The sequence below is a fragment of the Lepus europaeus genome, chromosome 9 (assembly GCF_033115175.1).
Source record: "Lepus europaeus isolate LE1 chromosome 9, mLepTim1.pri, whole genome shotgun sequence".
Classification (NCBI taxonomy): Eukaryota; Metazoa; Chordata; class Mammalia; order Lagomorpha; family Leporidae; genus Lepus; species Lepus europaeus.
In genome coordinates, this window is record NC_084835.1 from 47,353,350 (window position 1) to 47,376,796 (window position 23,447).

Below are 23,447 nucleotides of genomic sequence, written 5' to 3' on the forward strand. Positions count from 1 at the left end.
GTAATACAGGAAGCTTGGCTGTGGTGGCAGAAGTGACAGAACTTGGGGATCCCTTTGCAGATAGAACTGAGTTCTACTCCTGGGATCAAATCTTTATGATGAGAGTTTTCCAGGAATTAAATAAAAAGTTGACATGTCACTTATGCCTTTTATGCCTCTTAAAGGAGGCGCCAATGTGTGTTGTCCCTAAGAACTGAACCATCCTAGATGGCCAAGCCTTAGAGCAAACCACGCCACAACTCTATTGCTGGTATATAAAGCCGATGAGATTTCTCCAGCAAAGAGAGAGCTTTGTTCTAGGTTTTCTTCTTCACAGGTCAAAACTGGAAATACTCTCTGGAGTCTGTAAGATAGAGCACTTGTGTTTGTCCACCGTATGCACGAACATGTACAAATTGAGAGCAATTCCGCTGCATCGTTGTACATGTTTGTGTTGTCAAACGTTTATAGCTCCCAAGGAGACCTAAATGCATTTTATGTTGGGGAAACTTAATTTTTTGTAGCATTTGCTTGAAAGGAAATGATCATAAAAAGAATACTCCAAAGAAAAATTATTGCAGCAAATAAAAAGGAATGCTAAGTGTTATGATTTAATTACTGTGTCGTCTGTTTAAATGCCATCTTATGTTTTGTCTTTGTTTTTTTAATTAAAGTCTTTTAAATACATCTCTTTTGGGATTATTTGGAAATTGTGTGTCTTTCCCTTTATAGGAAGTTTAGAATTGCATAATGTTACATTATAAGATTTAAGCCCCTCTGGGGCCGGCGCTGAGGCATGTGGGTAAAACTGCCGCCTACAGTGCTGGCATCCTATATGGATGCTGGTTCAAGTCCCGGCTGCTCCTCTCCTGATGCAGCTCTCTGCTATGGCCTGGGAAAGCAGTAGAAGATGGCCCAAGTCCTTGGGCCCCTGCACCCATGTGGGAAACCCGGAAGAAGCTCCTGGCTCCCGGCTTTGGATCTGCGCAGCTCTGGTCATTGTGGCCAACTAGGGAATGAACCAGCAGATGGAAGATCTCTTTCTCTGCCTTTCAAATAAAATAAATAAATTTTTTAAAAAAGAAAAAGATTTAAGCCCTTCTTTTTTTTTTTTTTTGACAGGCAGAGTGGACAGTGAGAGAGACAGAGACAGAGAGAAAGGTCTTCCTTTGCCGTTGGTTCACGCTCCAACGGCTGCCGCAGCCGCTGATCCAAAGGCAGGAGCAAGGCGCTTCTCCTGGTCTCCCATGGGGTACAGGTCCCAAACATTTAGGCCATCCTCCACTGCAGTCTCGGGCCATAGCAGAGAGCTGGCCTGGAAGAGGGGCAACCGGGACAGAATCCGGCACCCCAACCGGGACTAGAACCCGGTATGCCGGTGCCACAAGGCGGAGGATTAGCCTGTTGAGCCAAGGTGCCGGCCCTTCTAACCAGAAATCTTCAGTAGGTAGCTTAGTCTAATTTTCAAATCATAAAAATCTGCTTTGTTTATAGAAATGCCACACTATAAATTATGTTATTTGGTTTTATGTTTGAGATAGAATGAACAGTGTTTGGAAAAAATGTGAAAATTAGTTCTCCACATTCCTACATTTAATTTCACAAAATTGAGTGTGATTTGTTAGCTAGTACACATGAAAAGTAACAGCCATGCCAAGAATTTTGAAGCCACACAAAATTTTTTCCCCACAATCTCCAGTATCTTTTACAATTTTACTATATTCATTAATTTTTTAATATTTGAGAGGCAGATAGGATGCCCATCTGCTGGTTCACTCTCCAAATGCCAACAACCACCAGGTCTAGGCTGGGCTGAGGCCAGGAGCTGGGCACTCAATCCAGGTCTCCTCTGTGGGTGGCAGGAACTCAGTGACTTGAGTCATCACTGCTGCTTCCCGAGGTCTGCATTAGCACGAAGCTGGAATTGGGAGCCAAAGCCTGAGACTGAACCCGGGTATTCCAGTGTAGAATGTCGGCATCTCAACTGGCATCTCAACAGCTAGAACAAACACTTGCCATTCTAACCTCTGATTAAAAAGCAGCACAAGGTGCTCAATGCAATTACTAAGTTTTCTCTCTCTCTCTCTCTCTCTCTCTCTCTCTCTATATATATATATATATATATATATATATATAAAAGATTTATTTATTTAAAAGGCAGAGGCAGAGAGAGAAAGGTCTTCCATCTGCCATTCACTCCCCAGATGGCCACAATGGCTGGAGCTGCGCCAATCCGAAGCCAGGAACCAGGAGCTTCTTCCGGGTCTCCCACGCAGGTGCAGGGGCCCAAGGACTTGGGCCATCTTCCACTGCTTTCCCAGGCCATAGCAGGGAGCTGGATTGGAAGTGGAGCAGCTGGGACTTGAACCAGCGCCCATGTGGGATGCAGGCACTGCAAGCGGCGGCTTTACCCACTGCACCACAGTACCAGTCTCTCCTTATATTTTAAAACATGTCAAAATGCCAAGATATTTGGAAAGATCCTGGAATAATTGAACCCACATTGAGTTATTGGGTAAGGTGTACACTAGGTAGGGCTGACATTCTCTGAGGGTCCAGGGACACCCTTGCAGCCCTTTGTACTCAGATTTCCACCCCCTGGAATGGGGCTGATCTTGACCTTCCTCATAGACTTTGGTGAAGAATACATGGGCCAGTGCACACGAAATACCTTGCACGCGGCCAGCACTCAGCACATGTGAACTGTTGAGCAGGGACCCTCCTCCTGTGTTGGGAAGTTGTGATATGAGAAATATCTGTTGCTTTAGCAGTTTAGTTCCAAACAAATGCTGCCTCTGCCTTGACCAGTAACCCGTGTGAGGTGAGGCAGACAAAACCTGTTTGAATTTTATGAACAAACACCCTGGCAAGGCTAGCATTTAGAAGATTAAAAAGGAAAAGGTGTTAGGTTCCAAGCAGGTGGGAGAATGTCACATGCCTAGGATTCCTATTATGTATTGAATGTTTGCACTGTTTATTAATTCTTTGTATCTCAAGCTAGCAGAAGTGGCCTTTCTGGGTTTAAAAGAGGCAGGGGCCTGGACCACACAGTGAGTCTACTGTGTCTTCCTGGGGTATCATTTTGAAGATTTTTTTACATTAAAATATACTGTGCTGTATGATGGAAGGCAGTAAGCAATAATGGTTAGAAGATAGGCCCTGGGGCCGGCACCATGGCATAGCAGGTAAAGCCTCCACCTGGGATGCTGGCATCCTTATGTGGACACTGGTTCATGTCCTGGCTGTTCCACTTCCAATCCAGCTCCCTGCTAAAGGCCTGGGAAAAGTGGAAAATGGCCCAAGTGTTTGGGTTCCTGCCACCCATGTCGGATACCTGGATCAGAGGTGGAACAGCCAAGTCTCAAACTGGCACCCATATGGGATGCCAGCACTGCTGATGGTGGCTTTACCCCTTGTACTATAGCACCAGCCCCCCTATGCAGGATACTTGGATGGAGCCATGGTCAGACATTAACTTAGCAGGGAGTCCACAAGCAGAAGTCCTGTCTTCTTTGTCTTTTATTTATTTATTCTTCGAAATCTTTTACAGAAAGAGCAAGAGCTTCATCTGCCAGTTCACTCCCCAAACACCTGCAAGACCCAGGGCTGGGCCAGGCTGAAGCCCAGAGCCTGGAATTCAGTCTGAGATCTGACTACTTGAGCCATCGCATGCTGCCTCCCGGTGTGCACATTAACTGGAATCTGGAATGGGAAGCAGAGAGCTGGGATTCAAACCCAGGCTCTCCAATAGTGAGATGAGGGCACTCCACGCAGTGGCCTAACTGCTGTGTCAGCTGCTCGCCCCTTCTTTGTCATTTTAGAGAAGCTCAGGTGGGAAAATGTGGGACTCCGGCTTCAGTAGTTTACCATTCCCACGACAGTCTTGTTTTTGTTTGCTTCCTTACCAAGAAAGGAATGGCTCAGAGTAGCCCTGCTCCTTTATCATTATCTCGTAACATGCTCCTTACTTCTCCTCCATGGTTCCATGAACTCAGTAAATGTCACCAAAATCCTTGCCCCCCAAACCTGGGCGTTATCCTTGTCTCTTCCATTTTCCTGATCTTACGTCCTCTTCATCACTTCATTCACCCCTAGACCATCCCACTCCTGACACCAGTTTCAGCAGTAGTCAAAACCCTCTGGATTCCCGGTGGCAGTAGACAAACTAATACAGAGTAAAAGGGAACGATTGCACTTACCACCTGGCTGTTAACTGATTCTGCATCCTATGTTTATCTCTAATGCTGCCTCTGCTTAATATACAGTTCCCTGGGTCCTTGTCCGCTCTGGCCTGGATGATTGTTTAATGCCTCACTTACCTCTCTGCATTCACTCTGACCTTGCCTAAGCAAGAACCCACCTCCAACTCCTGTGTAAAACCTTTCAGTGCTTCCCCTTTGTTCTTTGAATAATGTCCACGCATCTTGTAAAATGTTTCAGAAACCTCCTGTGTGTTCTACCTCCTACCTCATCTTGAGAGTTACTCTCTCCTGTTCCACTAATTTCCATTTATGCTGGTTTGTTTTCTGTTCCTTTAAGAAGCCATGCTCCAGGGCCAGTGTTGTGGTGCAATGAGTTAAGCTGCCACCTGTGATGGATAACATCATCCCATATGGGTGCTGGTTCAAGTCCCACCTGCTCCAGTTCTGATCCCGCTCCCTCCTAATGCACCTGGGAAGCAGTGGGAGATGGCCCAAGTGCTGACTTGGATGGAGCACCGGAATCTGCAGAATGAACCAGAGGATGGAAGATTCTTTCTTTCTCTCTCTCTTTCCTTCCCTCCCTCTTCTTCTCCCTCTCCCTCTCCTTCTCCCTCCATCTCTCCCTCTATCTCTCTTTGTAACTCCACCTTCAAATAAATAAATAAATTTGTTAAGAAAAGTCAAGCTCCAGAGCTGGCATTGTGACACTTCGGTTAAGCTGTTGCTTGTGACTCTGGCATCCCATATCAGAGTTCCTGTTATGCCACTTCCAATCCACTTCCTGCTAATGCACCTAAGAAGGCAGAGAATGATAGCCCAAGTACTGGGGCCCCTGACACCGTGTGTGAGACCTGGATGGAGTTCCTGATTTCTGGCTTTAGCCTGATCTAGCCCTGGCAGTTGTGGGCATTTGGGAAATGAATCAACAGATGGAAGCTCTCTCTCTTCCCCCTGCTCTTTTCTCTGCCCTCCCCCCCATCCCCATTCTGTATTTCAAAATCCTCAAAAAAAAAAAAAAAAAAAAAAAAAGCCAAGGTCTCAGCTCAGGGGCTTTTGCACAGACCTGGAACCTTCTATCCTGCCTCCCACTTTCTTTGAGCTGGGAAATTTCTACTATTCGTCAGGTCTCAAATATCATTTCCTTATGCAGGCCTCCTCTGATCCCCACATAATGGCATATCCTCCTCTTATAACACTCATCATCCTCTACGTTTTCTTTGCATTATCTATGGAATAGATAGTTCTTAGAAAACTGTCGGTATAGTGACAGCCTTCCACAGTAGACACATAATTCCTGGATGGTACAGTCTTTGCTGATCTTGTTCTCTGCTTCATGCCCATCATTCACCAATGATGAACGCTCTTCTCTACCCATAAAATACTTAAGGAATAAGTAAATTAAATGATTCAACTGAATTATGAATTAGGACCAATTTTTATCAGTCAAGCTTCACAACACATTATATTGACTTTGAGTGTTCTCAAAAACTACTTTTCCTATGAATGTTGGTGCTAGGCTATCATAACTCATCCTATAAAATCTCACTCATTGAAAATATATTATCACTTAATTCCTTGGAGAATTATATTTTATGCCTAGAAGGACGTGGTTGGATCAGATGCTATTTAAGTTCCTTTCGGCTTCAATGCTCTCCACTTGTATTTCTACAAATCTGTTCTTTATGGCTTCATGGGTGGCATTTGTAGGGTTTTGACTGCCTGGAAACTACCCCACTCCTGGTACCAACTTCTGTAGTAGTTAAAACTCCTTAAATTATAAGTGACAGCAAACACAGCTCAATTCATACAGAAAAAAAAAAAGAAAATGCATTGGCTCATGTAAGTAAAAAGTACAAAAATAGCTCTGGACTCAAAGACTCAAAAGATGCCAAAGGAAATGTGTCATTTTTAACAATGCTTTTTTTCATGAATATTTTATCAAAAACAACATATCTTTCTAGGATTCCAGGCATACAAATTTCATTTCATTTCAATGGGATATTCCGTCTTTGGAAAAATATATTATCTCCACGTTCAGCTGAAAAATGTTATTGCCAGCCTGGGCCAAAACATCAAGAAAACTGTTCTCCTGGTCTTTGCTTTAAAACAACTATAATGTATCTTTCCCCACCCCCTCAAGAACTAAATTATCCAAATAAAGCCTTCATACCAGAAAAAAAATCAATCTAATATGAATGGGTGACTGGAAAGAGGCATTGTCATAAACTTGATCTGTTAGAGTACTTTAGCACTTCCTCAGCTCCACAGTTCTCATAGACTCTCAGAAGTTACAGGTTCTCCACTCCTGTAGGCTACACGTCATATATGACATGTAAGCTTTGGCTCTGAAGAGACTCCTGGGGATGGCTGTGCCTGTCTCTTTACCAAGCATTTATAGTTTATCAAAACAATGGTATTTTTTTTCTGGATTGATATTTTTGATCAAGTGACAAAAGCTAGTCTAAAATATATTAGGAAATGAGATTCTTCCTTGTCTATCGTATTATTATTAGGAAAGATTACAAGCACACAGAGTGCAAGGAAAAACAGTGATACTCGTTTTGGTATATTGGTTTAAAACTGGATAGTTGTTTATAGTAGTTCCCGGGAAATTCTGTTATTGTTGGCATGTGTATGGTGGAGAGAGCTAACATAAAATACAAAACACATGTTCAAATGAGAGGAATTTTAGATAAAGCTGAGAGTTGATTAAGAAACTACTTGTTGTGTTGTGTGTTCAAACATGGGCCTCTTAAGGGTTCCAGCTGTCTATTTAGACCCAATAGTTTCTGACCTGTAATGACGACCGGTATAGCATGTCTTGCCCTTCCCTTATCACACCCTATTCCGTTCAAGCCAGCTCACATTTTGATTCCCAGCCCCCTAACTCTGCCTGAAAGATCTCTTTGGCCCGTGCAACCTGCTGTTTGCCTGTGATCAGGATGAAAGTGTTAGAAAATTGATACCTTTGTGAGTAGCCAGCAAGCACTGAGTGGCAGGAGTTGGTGGATAAATACCCCAGCTCCCTCGCCTGTTGGAGGAGGTGATCCTTCGTTGTCTGTTCCAGAGTTCCGTCCCAGCATACCCCTGTGGGGAGGAGCTCTGACTGCGCACAGAAGTGACTTCCTTCGCGGTGCATTCCTCACTGGCTTTCTTACCTTCCAGTCTTAGCTCCCCACTCTTCTCCCAAAATTGCTTTTGATTTGACCCCCAAGGAAATCACTTTATGCGAGTAAAGACTTGAATTTAAATAATACTTACACCCATATCTTATTTTACTAATTATAAAATGGCTGAATTTTCCTCTCCCTCTACTTAAATTTCCTATTAATTTCCCCCCCTTGCCTTCCCCCCTTTCTTCTTCTTCCTCCTAAAACCCTCCTTATGGGTTTCTTCTTATTGTTCTTTTTCACTTTCTGTTTCTATTTTGGAATGTTTAAATCAACAAAATATTTGAAATTTAGCATCATTATCTCATGTTATTTACTTTTCTCTCATCACTGGCGTTTCTTGGCTATTTTATGTATCAAGGTTTCTAACATTTAATGTCCAGTTTGTGTCACGGGTTATTTTAATTGTATTACGAATAATACCATGGTTGAGTGATTTTTTTTCAAAGATTTATTTTATATTTATTTGAAAATCAGAGTTACACAGAAAGAGAAGGAGAGAGTCCCCAGTTGGCCACAATGGCTGGAGCTGCACCGATTTGAAGCCAGAAGCCAGGAGCTTCCTCCGGGTCTGCCCATACAGGTGCAGGGGCCCAAGGGCTTGGGTCATCCTCTGCCACTTTCCCAGGCCATAGCAGAGAGCTGGATCAGAAGTGGAGCGCGCGAGACTTTAACTGGCGCCCATATGGGATGTTGTCACTGCAGGCGGTAGCTTTACCCGCCACACCACAGAGCCGGCCTCAAGTGATTTTTTTTTAACTTCAAAAATCCTCAAATACTTTTAGCTCTATTATCTCTTATCATCCCTTTTTTGTTTTATTTATTTTCATTTTTTTTTATGGCAGAGAGGCAAAGTGAAAGAGACAGAGAGACAGATGAAGAGGGATCTTCTATTCTCTGGTTCACTACTTAAATGCCTGCAACAGCCCAAGCTGAACCACGCAAAGGCCAGGAGACTGAAACTCAATTTGACTCTTCCACATGGGTGTCGGGGACCCAAGCAGCTGAGCCATCATCTGCTGCCTCCCAGGGTGCACATTAGCTGGAAGCTGGACTCGAGGTGGAGTAGCCAGGACTCAAACCAGGCACCCCAGTATGGGATGAAGTCTTGCCAAATATTATCTTCACCAATGCCAAGTATGCCAAATGCCCATCCCTAAAGTATGTACTTTTTTTAAAAAATGTTTTATTTATTTATTCATTTGAAAGAGTTACAGAGAGGCAGAGAGAGATAGATAGAGATAGAGAGAGAGAGAGAGAGAGAGGGAGAGGTCTTCCATCTGCTGGTTCACTTCCCAGATGGCCACAGTGGCCAGAGCTGCACAGATCTGAAGCCAGAATCCAGGAGCTTCTCTGGGTCCCCCACGTGGGTACAGGGGCCCAAGGACTTGGGCAATCCTCTACTGCTTTCCCAGATCATAGCAGAGAGCTGAGGTGGAAGTGGGGCAGCCGGGTCTCAAACCCATGCCCATATGGGATGTGGGCACTGCAGGCAGCGGCTTTATCCTCTATGCCACAGTGCCAGCCCCAAGTATGTACTTTAAATGGAATAAATTCTATGCTTGAGTTCTTGAGTTTTGTTGTATATATTTTGCATTTCTGACTTGTATATAGCTATTCATTAACATTTTTATATAATTTTGTTAAAAGAATTGAAATACAATGAAGTGCATATATTTCTAAAGGTGTGACTTCATCACTTTTTTTTTTTAATTTATTTTTATTTTGACAGGCAGAGTGGATAGTGAGAGAGAGAGATAGAGAGAAAGGTCTTCCTTTTTGCCGTTGGTTCACCCTCCAATGGCCGCTGCGGCCGGCGCATCGCGCTGATCCGAAGCCAGGAGCCAGGTGCTTCTTCCTGGTCTCCCATGCGGGTGCAGGGCCCAAGGACTTGGGCCATCCTCCACTGCCTTCCCGGGCCATAGCAGAGGGCTGGCCTGGAAGAGGGGCAACCGGGATAGAATCTGGCGCCCCAACCGGGACTAGAACCCGGTGTGCCGGCGCCGCAACCACAGCGCCGGCCGACTTCATCACTTTTGACTTAAATGTGCTCCTTTGAATCCATCCCCACAATCATGATAACAAATATTTCCACCACCCACAAAAGCTCTCTTCATGGGGCAGATGTTTGCCCTAGCAGCTAAGATATTGCATCTTACATCAAAATACCTGGGTTTGATTCCCAGCTCCTGCTTCTTGCTAATACAGACCCTGGGAGGCAGTGGTGATGGCTCAAAGAGTTTACTCTTTGTAACTCATATGATAAATCTGGATTGACTCCTAGGCTCCTGGCATTGGCCTGGCCCAGTGCTGCTGTTACAAGCATTTGAGAAAAAAAAAAAACATTGGTAGAGCCACCACCAGCAAAGCTCACATCCCATATGGGAACCAGTTTGTGTCCCAGCTGCTCCTCTTCTGATCCAGCTCACTGCTAATGGCCTGGGAAAGCAGTAGGATATGGCCCAAGTCCTTGGGCCCTGCACCCATGTGGGAGACCTGGAAGAAGCTCGTGGCTCCTGGCTTTGGCCTGGCTCAGCCCTGGTTGTTGAGACCACTTGGGGAGTGAACCAGCAGATGGAAGATCTCTCTCTCTCTCTGTTAAAAATAAATAAATAAACCTTAAAAAAAAAAAAAAGAAGCAAAAATAAAAAACAAGTGGAGCAGTTGGTACTTGAACCTGCAATGCAATATGGGACGCTAGTGTCACAAGCAGCAGCTTAACCCACTGCACCACAACACTGGCCCCAACAGAAGCAATTTTTTAAGTCGCAATATAAAATGAAATTTTTAATACAGGTCTTTGTCAGAAATAGCTTTCAAGCCCCCGTGTCAGAGATAAGAAGTTTATAGGCAACCAATAAAATACAACCATCATCTAGCAGGGAGTTGAGACACAAAAAGAATAGATAATCTGTGGTAGCACCTCGCAGAGAGAAGGAACAGCAGGTGCAAAGGCCTGAAGACACCCACAGCCATGGCAACTTTCAGGACTGATGAGAATTTTCCTGTACCAAGAGCAAAGAATGCTATGGGGTGGCCCAAGGCAGAGAGTAAGCCAAACAAGATGAGGTCAGAAAGATCAGCTGTGGAGAGTACAAAGATTTATTTATTTATTTGAAATGTAGAATGGCAGAAAAAGAGATATAAATCTTCCATCTACTGGCTCACTCCACAAATGGCTGCAAATGCCAGATCTGGGCCAGGCCAAAGCCAGGAACCAGGACCTACATCAGGGTCTCCCATGTGGGTGGCAGGAGCCCAAACCCTTGGATCAACTTCTGCTGCCTTTGCAGGTGAATTAGCAGGAAATTGGATCAGAAGTGGAGCAGCCAGGACTTTGATATGGGATACTGACATCCCAAGCAACAGCTTAACCTGCTGAGCCACAATGTGTACCCCGGAACTTAAATTTTCTCAAAGCACAATCTCAGAAACCATCCTGGGAAGTGGTTCCTAAGGTGTGGTTTCTGGATCAGTAGTGTCAGGATCATCCAAGAACTTGACAGACATGAAAATCTTTGGACCCTGCCATAGACTTACTGAGTCTGATGCTTCAGGGGAGGAGCCTCGTAACTTGTGTTTTTATAAGCATTTTATATAATTCTGATGCAGCCAGGTGCTTGCCAACATGGAGATTCCTGACTCTCACCCAGGTCTACTGCTCTGGGGTAAACGAGCCTAAACATCTGCTTTTGCTGAAGCCCGCCGGAGGACTTCTAATTCACTCTACATGTTGAGAGTGACATGTCTAGGTGGCTTGTCCTCGGCTGTAGATGTTAGGGTGCCAGAGGAAATGTCAGAAACCCGCGGGGCATCACTACGAGATGAGTGTCCTCCTGGAAAGGACTCCACAAGGAACCACAGTGATGTTGACAAATGTGCACAGAGCTTGCCATGTCATTGCTCAACATGTTCTATCATCTGTTAGCCTTGAGAGATGACACCCAAACCCCATCTCAAGGCTTAGTGGGGTCCCCAGGGGCAGCTGCTGCCTGCCTGCCTGCCTGTTGCTCTCCCCTGCTGCCTCCTTGCCCTAGTCCTCCAACACCATGCCCTTGACTGGCGCAAAGCCTTTGTATCTTTTGTTTCCCCATCATGGCTCCTTTTCAGGTCTGAACCCCAACGTCACCTCTCCTCATCATCCCATGCAAGGTGGTCTCCCCATGTAGCTCTCATTCCATTTTATCTGCTTATTTCCATGGTGGCGTTTACCATCATTTATGATTCCTGGGCTTTTAGCTGATCATTGTCATCCTTTATGTTTGTCCTGCTGGATTGTAAGAAACATGGGGGAAAGCAACCCATCTGCCTTATTCACTGTTATCTCTGCAGACCAGTCCCAGAAATATGTTACATGGGAAACACTCAGCCCCAAGAACTTCTTTGGGTCAGCTTCGGTGCTGTGACTGTGTGCTGATCCTGTCCCCCACCCTAACTCACTTCACCCTTCTGAGCTGGTGGCACTGGCAACATTCATCTATAAATATAGGCAGGCAATCGCAGAGGGTAACATGCTTTTTTTTTTTTTTTTTTTTGACAGGCAGAGTTAGACAGCGAGACAGAGAGAGAGAGAGAGAGAGAGAGAGAGAGAGAGAGAGAGAGAGAAAGGTCTTCCTTCCCGTTGGTTCACCCCCCAAATGGCCGCTACAGCGGCCGGCGCGCTGCTCCGATCCGAAGCCAGGAGCCAGGTGCTTCTCCTGTTCTCCCATGCGGGTGCAGGGGCCCAAACACTTGGGCCATCCTCCACTGCCCTCCCAGGCCACAGCAGAGAGCTGGACTGGAAGAGGAGCAACCGGGACAGAATCCAGCACCCCAACCGGGACTAGAACCCAGGGTGCTGGCGCCACAAGCGGAGGATTAGCCAAGTGAGTGGGGTGCCAGCCACCTTCTTCTTCTTCTTTTTTTTTTTTTAAAGATTTATTTATTTATTTGAAAGTCAGAGTCACACAGAGAGAGGAGAGGCAGAGAGAGAGAAAGAGAGAGAGAGAGAGGTCTTCCATCTGATGGTCCACTCCCCAAATGTCCGCAATGGCCAGAGCTGCGCCAATCCGAAGCCAGGAGCCAGGAGCTTCCTCCGGGTCTCCCACATGGATACAGGGGCCCAAGGACTGCTGTCCCAGGCCATAGCAGAGAGCTGGATTGGAAGTGGAGCAGCTGGGTCTTGAACTGGTACCCCAGGCCAGGGCGTTAACCCACTGCACCACAGGCAGGGAGACACCCAAGTCCCATCACACCTAATCCAATCAACGTGACTGGGTTATCTCAAGGGTCTCTCACTAATAGGGAGTGAAATACAAAGATGAAACTAGAACATTTGGCCAAATAATATGGGGAAAGTCCTCAAAATAACTGGTAAATCTTGGAAGTGAAAACCAAAACAAAGCTATTTTTCCCCTTAAGTTTGACAAAAACAACTTGCAGTCTGCAAGCATTCTTACACTTGGACCTGTTGGGAAGGTGGCAGTAGAGTCAGTTGGCAATCTTGATTAAAATGCATATATGTGCAGGGGCCATCACTGGTATAGCTCCTTAAGCTGTCATCTGCAGTGCCAGCATCCCACATGGGCAACGGTTCGAGTCCTGACTGCTCCACTTCTAATCCAGCTCCCCGCTAATGTGCCTGGGAAAGCAGTGGAAGATGACCCAAGTGCTTGGGCCCCTGCACCCACTTGGGAGACCTGAAAGAAGCTCCGGACTCCTGGCTTCAGACTGGCCCAGCTTTGGTCATTGCAGCCATTTGGGGGTTGAACCAGCGGATGGAAGACCATTCTTTCTCTCTGCCTCTCTGTAACTCTGCCTTTCAAATTAATTAATTAATTAAAAAAAAAAAGAAAGAAAATTCATGTGTGCAGTAACTGCCTTCCTAGAGAAATAGTATTACATAGGAATAGAGGGGCATACAGGAGTAGCAGTGTCACAGGTAAAATAATTACATAGTGCCCAAAGATTTGCCAGACACTGCACTAGGTCCTCTTTTTTTATTTTTTTAAAAATATTTATTTATTTATTTGACAGGTAGAGTTACAGACAGAGAGAGAGAGAGAGACAGAGAGAAAGGGACTAGGTCCTCTTTTAATCATTAGTCTTTTTATGAAGTGAACACTGTCTATTTTAGTACTAAACAAAATAACATTTAAATTATTATCAGGTGAGCAGACATTGTGGTACAGTGTGTTAAGCTACTGTTTGGGACATCTGCATCCCACATTGGAGCACTGAACCAGGTTAAGTCCTGGCTCCTCTGCTTCTGATCCAGCTACCTGCTAATGTGCGCCCTGGGAGGCAGCAGGTAATGGCTCAAGTACTTAGGCCTTTGTTACCCGCGCAGGAGACCCAAATTGAGTTCTAGGCCTGACCCACCCTAGCTGTTATGGCTGGTGTCCGATATATGACAAGGAGTGCAAAAATGATACTCATGCTGTAGAAACTGTACTTTGAACTTTGGTTTTTCCTCTTGGCTACCAATATGTGGTATGATGCGCCCAGTCAGCCAGGAGATGAGAGTGAACAATTGACACTCCACAGTGCACTGTGTTGCTGAGCTATGGCGTTCAATAGGTTAGGTATATTAAATACATTTAATTAAGCTAATTAATGTGTTTCTGACAAAACCCAAAGCCTTGAGAATGAGGACCTCTGAAATAATAGGGTTTATTGAGCCGATACAGATGCTAGCCAGAAAAACCAGGTCCCTCAGACAAGCTCCCACAACTACCAACAGCAGGGCTAGGTAGCAGTTGAAAAACAGCCCACTAACCCTTTTCACCAAGATGGCGCGGAAGGTGAAGAAGGAAGCTCCTGCCCCTCTTAAAGCCAAAACAAAAGCAAAGGCTTCGAAGGCCAAGAAGGCAGTGCTGAAAGGCGTCCAAGCCACAAGAAAAAAAGATCCGCACGTCACTCACATTCTGGCTGCTCAAGACACCACGCCTCTGGTGGCAGCACAAATATTCTTGGAAGAGTACCCCCAGGAGAAACTAGCTTGACCACTATGCCATCATCAAGTTCCCCTTGACCACTGAGTCTGCCATGAAGAAGATAGAAGACAACAACACACTGGTGTTCATTATGGATGTCAAGGCCAACAAGCACCAGATCCAACAAGCTGTGAAGGAATTCTATGACGTTGATGTGGCCAGTCAACACCCTGATCGGCCCTGACAGAAAGAAGAAGGCATATGTTTGACTGGCTCCTGATCATAATGCTTTGGATGTTGCCAACAAAATTGGGATCATCTGAACTGAGTCCGGCTGGCTAATTCTAAATATATGTTTTTTCACCATTAAAAAAAAAAAAAAAAAAAAAGAGGCCGATGCCATGGCTCAATAGGCTAATCTTCCACCTTGCGGCGCCGGCACACCGGGTTCTAGTCCTGGTCGGGGCACCAATTCTGTCCCGGTTGCCCCTCTTCCAGGCCAGCTCTCTGCTGTGGCCCGGGAGTGCAGTGGAGGATGGCCCAAGTGCTTGGGCCCTGCACCCCATGGGAGACCAGGAGAAGCACCTGGCTCCTGCCATCGGATCAGTGCAGTGCGCCGGCCGCGGCGGCCACTGGAGGGTGAACCAACGGCAAAAGGAAGACCTTTCTCTCTCTGTCTGTCTCTCTCACTGTCCACTCTGCCTGTCAAAAAAAAAAAAAGAAAGAAAGAAAGAAAGAAAAATGGTCCACTGGCCTAGGGTAAAGAACATTTTTAAGGGACCTGCATTGTGGTGCAGCACGTTAAGCTGCCACCTGCAATGCCAGCATCCTATTTTGGAGCTCTGTTTGCAGTCCCCACTGCCACACTTCAGATCTGGCTCCTTGCTAATGTGCCTGGGAGGTAGTAGAAGATGGCTCAAGTACTTGTGCCCCTACCATCCATGTGGGAGACCCAGGTGGAGTTCCAGGCTCCTGGCTTCAGCCTGGCCCAGCCCTGGCTGTTGTGGCCATTTGAGAAGTAAGTCAGTGGATGGAAGATCTCTCTCTCTCTCTCTCTCTCTCTCTCTCTCTGTGCTCCATTGTACCTCTCTGTCACTCTTTCAAATAAATAAATAATTTCCTTAAAAGAATAATATGTCTTAATCATGAAAATCTGGGAAAGGTAGGGGTAGGCCTAAGCTATTGACATCAAACCTATGTGAGGGGCTGGCAAGGTGGTGTAGTGGGTAAAGCCGCTGTCTTCAGTGCTGGCATCCCACATGGGTGCCAGTTCAAGTCCTCGATGCTCTACTTCTGATACAGCTCTCTGCTATGGCCTAGGAAAGCAGTAGAAGATGGCCCAAATCCTTGGGCCTCTGCACCTGTGTGGGAGATCTGGAAGAAGCTCCTGGCTTCTGGCTTCAGATTGGCACAGCTCTGGCCGTTGTGGCTAATTGAGGAGTAAACCAGTGGATGGAAGACCTCTCTCTCTCTCTCTCTCTCTCTCTCTCTCTGCCTCTCCTTCTCTCTCTGTGTAACTTTGACTTTCAAATAAATAAATAAATCTTAAAAAAAAGAAACTACGTGAACTACAGATAAGGGAGGGTGGGGGTAGAGGTAGAGGGACTAGGCATAGCTGGTCTTCGCTAAGAAGTAACAGTGGCTTCTGGAGTGATTGGGATTATGAATGGTGAATGGAAGGTGGTAGTGGCCAGAGAGGGTCGGGATAAGATTCAATTTAAGGTTTTAACATCCATTCAGGAAAGTAAAACTCTTGTTCTTTTTAGCCTGCAGCTTAACTAATTAACCTCCCCCTAGAACATTAGGACATCCCAACATTTTTATCAAGGACATAAACCCCTTGTTATAGTATATAGAAAGCATCTATAATGTTAAAAAAAATCAAGTTGCATAATGTCCCCATTTACATAGAAAGAGAAATTTAAGCCAAGCATAACTGCTTGTGTGGCAAGTATTTATTTGTTGAGCATCTGTGGTTAAGATGGCACCCGAGAAAAGTCAGTGAACAAATACAGTTTCCTGCTGTCAGGGTGCTTACGCTTTGGTAATGCAGAGACAAGGCACGCACTGAAGTTTTCAGGAGTTTGGGAGGATCTGTTCAGCAACTTGAACACAAACATTATTTTTATAATTCTTAGCCTAAGTAAGAACAATGGCTAACACTGAGTCAGATCTCTGGCTTAATTCTCAACGTAAACCTGTAAGACATCACTATTAACTCTAGTTTACAGATGAGGAAACGGAAATATTGTGCTATTGATCATTTACCTGGGGCCAGTGTTCTGGCCACCTTTGTTGCCGGTATCCCATATGTATGCTGGTTCATGTCCTGGCTGTTCCACTTATGATCCAGCTCCCTGTTAATGCATCTGGGAAAAGTAGTGGAGGATGGCCCAAGTGTTTGGGTGCCTGTCACCCACATGGGGAGACCCCATTTTTTATTTGGCCCAGCCCTGCCCTAGCTGTTGCAGTTGTCTAGAGAGTAAACCAGTGGATGGAAGATCTCTTTCTCTCTCTAACTCTGACTTTCAAATACATAAATCTTTTTTAAAAAAATTTTTTTTACCTTAGTTCATGAAAGTAGGACGTGACAAGTCTGGAATAAAGCCCAAATCTGTCTGATGTTAGACCCTTTCCTCTGAACCATCTCACCATTCAATTGTATTATATGCACTTAATGAGTATTGTGTGTATCTGTATCTATCTATATCTGTGTATATGTGTTAGGATTCTCCAGAGAAACAGAAAAAGGTTGCAAGGATGTGGGTGTGTGCTTGTATGTGTGGAGAGAGAGACTGACTGTAGGAATCACTGCTTCACAAGATCATGAAGCTGGCGAGTTCCAGGACCTGCAGGGTGAGTTGGCTGGAGACCCGGGAGGGCTGCTGGTTCAGTTCCAGTCTGAAGGCTGGAACACATTCATAATCCAGTTCAAAGGCAGTCAGCAGGAAGAATTCTCTTCTTTGAAGGGTCAGCCTTTCAAAGTATGTTTTTATTTATTTGTTTATTTATTTGAAAGGCAGAGAGAGAGAGAGAGAGAGAGAGAGAGAGAGAGATCTTCCATCCACTGGTTCACTCCCCAAATACTCACAATAGCTGAGACAGGGCAAAGCAGAAATCAGGGGCCCAGAATTCAACCCAGGTCTCCCACGTCCTTCAGCCATCACCTGCTGCTTCCCAAGATGAACATCTGCAGGAACTGGGAATTAGGAAGGGAGCAGGGACTTGAAGGAAGGTGCTCCAACATGAGATGTGATGTCCCAAGGGGCATCTTAACTGCTTCAGCAAATGCCAGCCCTGAGGGTCAGCCTTTTGTTTTTTTCAGGCCTTCAATGGATTTAGTGAGGCCCAACACATCTGAGAGGCCCATCTGGCTCACTGGGTCTGAAACAGCCTCCCGCAATGGCAGTCTGGTAGCAAGAATTGATGGGTGTTGAGGCCAGTGTTGTGCTGCAGCAGGATAAGCTGGGGCCTGCAGTGCCATCCTCCTATTTGAGAGCTATTTGAGTCCTGGCTGTTCCACTTCCTAGCCAGCTCCCTGTTAATGCACCTGGGAAAGCAGCAGAGGCTATCCCAGGTACTTAAACCCCTGTCACCCACATGGGAAGACTCAGATGGAGATCCTGGCTCCTAACTTCAGTCTGGCCCAGCCCTGGCCATTGTGGCCATTTGAGGAGTAAACCAATGGATGGAAGATCTCTCTCTGTTTCTCCCTCTCTCTCTGTAACTCTCCCTTCAAATAAATAAATAAATAAATATTAAAAGAAAAAAAAATTGATGGGTGTCTACCCAACTTTGTCCAAGGGAGACAGAGATGCCATTTCTTGCCTGCTGGACAAGTGAGCTCCCGCATGGGGATGGGAGTGTGGTTTTTAAATCACACCACTGTCTGGATTAACTTTTTCTCAGACTGCTCATTTGCTTGGCCTCTACCCTGTGCCATCCCACTTCCTCTGTGAGTGGTGGATGTTAGTCAAACCCTTTGCTGTAGTCATCTCTGGGAGTCTCTGGCCACCCTCACCCCATTTCTGGGCTTCCCTGCCCCTGTCTCCATGGTCGCAGCATTCAGGTTTATGTAAGGAGACCTTGTGCAACAGGCCATGGTGGAGGGGACACATGGCCCGAATCCAGTTAGTTAGATTCTCTGGGTGTGACTAAGCTATGTTGGTCAGTTGTTACAGTAAGCCATTTGGAATGAGGACAATTATTTGTGAGCAACAAACACTGATTTACACAGACACACAGGCGTGCCAGCTGGGGTTAGTCAGAGTCCCATGGAGGAGCCTACTGTTCTAAAAAAATTCCCGTTTTCTTTCACACAACCTGAAGCCACTTCCATGATTACAGTCAAACTTAAGATGTTTCCAGTGTCGTAGCATAGTGGGTAAAGCCACCACCTGCAGTGATGGCATCCCAAATGGGCATCAGTTCGAGTCCTGGCTGTTCCACTTCTGATCCAGCTCTCTGCTATGGCCTGGGAAAGCAGTGGAAGATGGCCCAAGTCCTTGGGCCCCTGCACCCATATGGGAGACCTGGAAGAAGTTCCTGGCTTCTGGCTCCAGATTGGCCCAGCTCCAGCTGCTGTGGTTATTCGGGGAGTGAACTAATGGAGGGAAGGACTCTCTCTCTCTCTCTCTCTCTCTCTCTCTCTCTCTCTCTCTGCCTCTGCCTCTCTGTAACTCTGCCTTCCAAATAAATAAATTAATCTTTAAAAAGAAATGGTGCTGGCATTTAGCATAGCAGGTTAAGTGGCCATCTATGACACCTGCATCCAGGATGGTTGCCCAGTTCGAGTCACGCCTGCTCCACTTCTGATCTGGCTCCCTGCTAATGTGCCTGGGAAGGCAGCAGAAGATGGCCCAAGTACTTGGACCCCTGAACCAATGTGGAAGAACTGGATGGACTGCCAGGCTTCTGGCTTCAGCCTGGCTCAGCCCCAGTCATTGTGGCCATTTGAAGAGTGAACCAGTGGATGAAGATCTCTTTCCTTCTATCTCTTCACCACTCTACCTTTCAAATAAATAAAATGTCTTCTTTTCAAAAATCAGATACAAAATTATGACAAGCAATAACAGTAATAATAAACTTGAGACATCCAGCAAGGCAGATTCCCCTCTTTGGCAGTTGCCCCTCCTGACATTGCTCTTAAATCCAACTTGGTAGCCAGCAGCAATCACACCTGCTGCAGCATCAGAGAAAACAACTCAGGGTCTTGTTCTCCAGCTTCCTAGCTCAGCTTCAGCCTTCACCCATTATGATATACAAAGAAGGACTTACAGGCATAAGTAAATGGACATGAGAATCAAAGAACCAGCCTTTTTATAGATACTGGTATTTTCACCCAGCCTAATCCCTTTTCTCCAGCCTGTGTAGACTGGGTGTTGATATTTCAAGATTTTCTTTTCCCTCACTCCCCTCTTCTCGTCCTTTCTCACAGACCTATCTCACAAGGATATCCAAACTCTGGTTAAAAGATCCTATAAAAAGATCCTCCCATGTTTTTTCTGATAGTCCTAGCTCTTTTCCTTCTCCTGTTCTATCTCCCACCACTGCTCTGTCTCCTCTCCAAATTGAGGCCTTTTCTTTTTGGTAAAAAAAAAAAAAAAAAAAAAAAATTAATTTATTTATATTTGAAAGAGTTAGAGAGAGAGACACACACACACACAGAGAGATCTTCCAGCTGCTGGCTCACTCCCCAGATGGCTGCAATGGCTAGGGTTTGGTGAAGCCAAAGCCAGGAGTTTCACCAGGGTCTCCCAGTACTTGGGAGTACTCCCAGTACTCGGTCTCCAAGCACTTGGCACATCTTCCGCTGCTTTTCCCAGCCATTAGCAGAGAGCTGGATTGGAAGTGGAGCAGCCGACACAAATTGGCGCCCATATATGATGCTGTTGTTGCATCACAATTCCAGCCTCTAAGTTCAGGCCTTCACTTTTTTTTCTCCCTAAAGATTATTTATTTGAAAGCAGAGTTAGAGAGGGAGAGAGAGAGCGCGAGCAAAAGGGAGAGAGCTCTTCCAACAGCTGGTTCACTCTCCAAATGGCAGCAATAGCTAAGGCCAAGCCAAAGCCAGCAGCCCAGAACTCCATCCAGGTCTCTCCCGTAGATGGCAGGGGTCCAAGCACTCAGGGCATCTTCTGCTGTTTTCCCAGGCTCCTTATCAGGGAGCTGCATAGGAAGCGAAGCAGCTGGGCCTTGAATGGGCACTCGTATTCGATGTCTGTGTGCAGGAGAGGCTTGATCTGTTGCATCACAACAGAGACCCCTAACTTCAAGCCTTTAAACACACCCAGAGCAACGGGTCTTCCCCTTGCCCGTCTGCCTGCCTGTTCATAGTTGTTTGAGGTCTGTCTCCTCCATTAGACCTCAAGCTCCACCCGGAAAAGGGAGATCATGCACGTCTTCTCCCCAGCACCACAGAGGCCCTGCCAACTGTTTGCTTTAATATCATTCTGTGTGCCTCCAAGGGGGGCTTTTCTCCGTGGGTACAAATCTCTTTCAGTCTTTAAGTGAGGTCCTGGGAGAAAGCAACTTCCATCCCTGCCTAGCAATTCTGGAGGCCTCAGAACACCCACCCGAGGTGCTTATTTGCCTTCCATCATGCATCAGGGCATACTCTTGTGTCTTAGGTCTCTTGGCATTCTGAAAACTTCTTGAAGATAAGGAAGGGAAGGGTTGGGACTCAGGCTAGTCTGTGTTTGAATCAAGGGTCACTCACTTGCCTAGGGGCATGCTTGTAGGGTAGGACACTAGGCAAGTTACTTTACATCTTTTAAAAAATGTTTTATTGGAAAGGCAGAGAGACAGAGAGCGGGAGAGACACTTTCTATCTGCTGGTTCACTCCCCAAATGCCCTCAACAGCTGCAGCTGGGCCAGGCCTAAGCCAGGAGCCTGGAACTCCATCTGGGTCTCCTGTGTGGGTGGTAGGGGCCCAAGCACTTGAACTGTCATCTGCTGCCTCCCAGGGTACACATTAGCAGGAAGCTGGATCGGAAGCTGAGTAGCTGGGACTTGAACCAGGTACTCTGATGTGGGATGCAAATGTGGCCAAGTGGAGATTTAACCTGCTGTGCCACAATGACTGCCCCATTATTTCACCTCTTTATACCTCCACTTTCTCTTCAGTTAGGTGGGGATAATAGTATCATCAGCCTCATAGGGTATATGTGAGGATTGAATTGGATGTTTGTAAAGTGCTTCCAAGAGGATCAGACACATAGAAAGTACTTAATAAATATTAGCTGGTAGTGTTTAATCTCCTATTTGTTGCACTAGTTATCTATTGCTGCCTAACAAATTATCCTGAAATTGAGAGGCTTAAGACACTTGTACGTGTTTGCCATTTTTCATAGTTTCTTGGATCGGGACGTGGTTCACATGGCTATTCTGGAGGGATCTTGCCTAAGATTGTGATTCAGGTGTCAGTCTGGGCCACCTGCAAATCTGCACGAATTCCTGAGGTTGGAGGATCCACTCCAAGACCTCAGTTTCTGGGCAAGGGCCTTTAGAGAGGGTTGTCTAACTTCTCACAACATGGCCACTGGTTTTCCTCATTAAGCTGCCATCCAGCAGCCCAGGACTCCAGGGCAGAAGTCCCAGTGCCTTTTATGACCTCATATTAGAATTCACACATCACCCCCTTTGCCACCTTATTGGTCACACGGAGTTCTGATTCAGTGTGAGAGATCATTCAGGGGCAGGGTGACTCCTAGGAAGCCAGGCTCTCTAGGCACAATTGTGGAGGCTGGTTGTCACATTTTGTGTTTTCCTCCAAAGGAATTATCACCAGTAGGAGGCTTTAGCAATCGCAAACTCTGGGATGAACTCAATGAGAGAAGTCATCAATGGAAAGAGAAATGAAGCAAAGTAAGTAATTATTCGGTATCCTCTTTTAAAAACATTAGTATTTGAAAGGAAATGGGGGGAAGAGAGAGAGAGGGAGAGAGAGAGAGAGAGAGAGAGGCAGGTAGGGCTGGGCCAGAGCAAAGCTGGGAGCCAGGAACTCGATCCAAGACCCAACTTCCTGAATCATCACAGCTATTTCCCAGGGTGGCCATTAGAAGGAATGCTGCAATCAGGAGTGGAACCAGGACTCTAACCCAAGCGCTCTTATGCAGGATGTGCGCACCTCAAGCAGTGCGCTAACCACTGGACCAAACATCTACCACCAGCCTCATCTCCTCAATCTTCAAAAGGCAGAGCGAGAGCGAGAGCAAGAGAGAGATTGTCCATCTACTGGTTGGAAGAGACAGAGAGGCAGATATCTTCATCCACTGGTTCACTTCCCAGTGGTGGCAATGGCAGGGGCTGGGCCAGGCTGAAGCCAGGAGGCAAGAACTCCATTCAAGTTTCCCATGTAGGATTCAGGGGCCCACCTTCCACCCCTTTCGTAGGTATCTTACCAGGGAGCTGGGTTGGAGGTGGAGCAGCCACAACTCATATGGGATGCCATTGTCTCACATCGCGGCCTAACCTGCTGCACACCAGTGCCGGCCCAGCTCCTCACTCTTCTTACAATCTTGACTTCCAAACACGGGAGAAGGTCTGTAAAAGGAGAGGAAGTGCACGCAGCAATGACAGCCTGAGAGTTTTTCAGAGGGTGTTATTGAAGCTGACACCTGAATTATGAGAGGGAGGGAGCTAAGTGAAAGAGAAGAGGCCTTCAAACAGAAAAGCCACAGGTGCACAGCCTTGAAATGAGACGAGCCAGGTGAGTTCTTAAGAGCTGTAAGAAATTCAGCCTGACTTAAACCAAGAGTAACAAAAGGGATAGAGCCAAGTGGAATAAATTTGCATGGCATGTTCTCTAATGGAAACTTCCCATGGAACATTCTGCAACAATGGAATTTTCTTTATGTCACGCACTTGAAATGTGGCGAATGTGACCGAGGAACTGGATTCCAGTGAAGAACTCAGGAATTGGATTTTAAATTTTATTGAATTTTAAGGAAGTTGAATTTAAATATTTACACACAGTTAGTGGCAAGGGTATTCTACAGCTGGCCATCTGCCTGGAAGGCAGACAGGGTGACAGAGAGAAGGGCAGGCTAAGCTTTGCTATGGAGGCAGTAGGCCTCTTCACGCCCCAAGAGACCACAAAAAACAATGCAGTGCTTGGTACATGCCAGCAGAGGATCTGATGGTGCCACCCCGTTACCTGGCCCAGCACCCCTGCTTGTAA

The 23,447-nt window shown here is 46.0% G+C and overlaps 1 protein-coding gene across 3 annotated transcripts in view; it reads left to right on the forward strand.

Moving 5' to 3' along the window:
- The window catches only part of PPP4R2 (protein phosphatase 4 regulatory subunit 2), a 189,326-nt gene that overhangs the window by 95,529 nt on the left and 70,350 nt on the right, over positions 1 to 23,447 (forward strand). Inside the window, exon 1 of one of the 3 annotated variants that reach the window (XM_062201274.1) lies at positions 22,108 to 22,132. The exons of the other annotated variants lie outside the window; for them this stretch is intronic. Within the exon in view, the coding sequence (XP_062057258.1) occupies positions 22,111 to 22,132 (22 nt within the window). The 5' untranslated portion in view covers positions 22,108 to 22,110. Of the gene's footprint in view, positions 1 to 22,107; positions 22,133 to 23,447 lie in introns of those variants that run through there. 3 annotated transcript variants of the gene reach the window in all.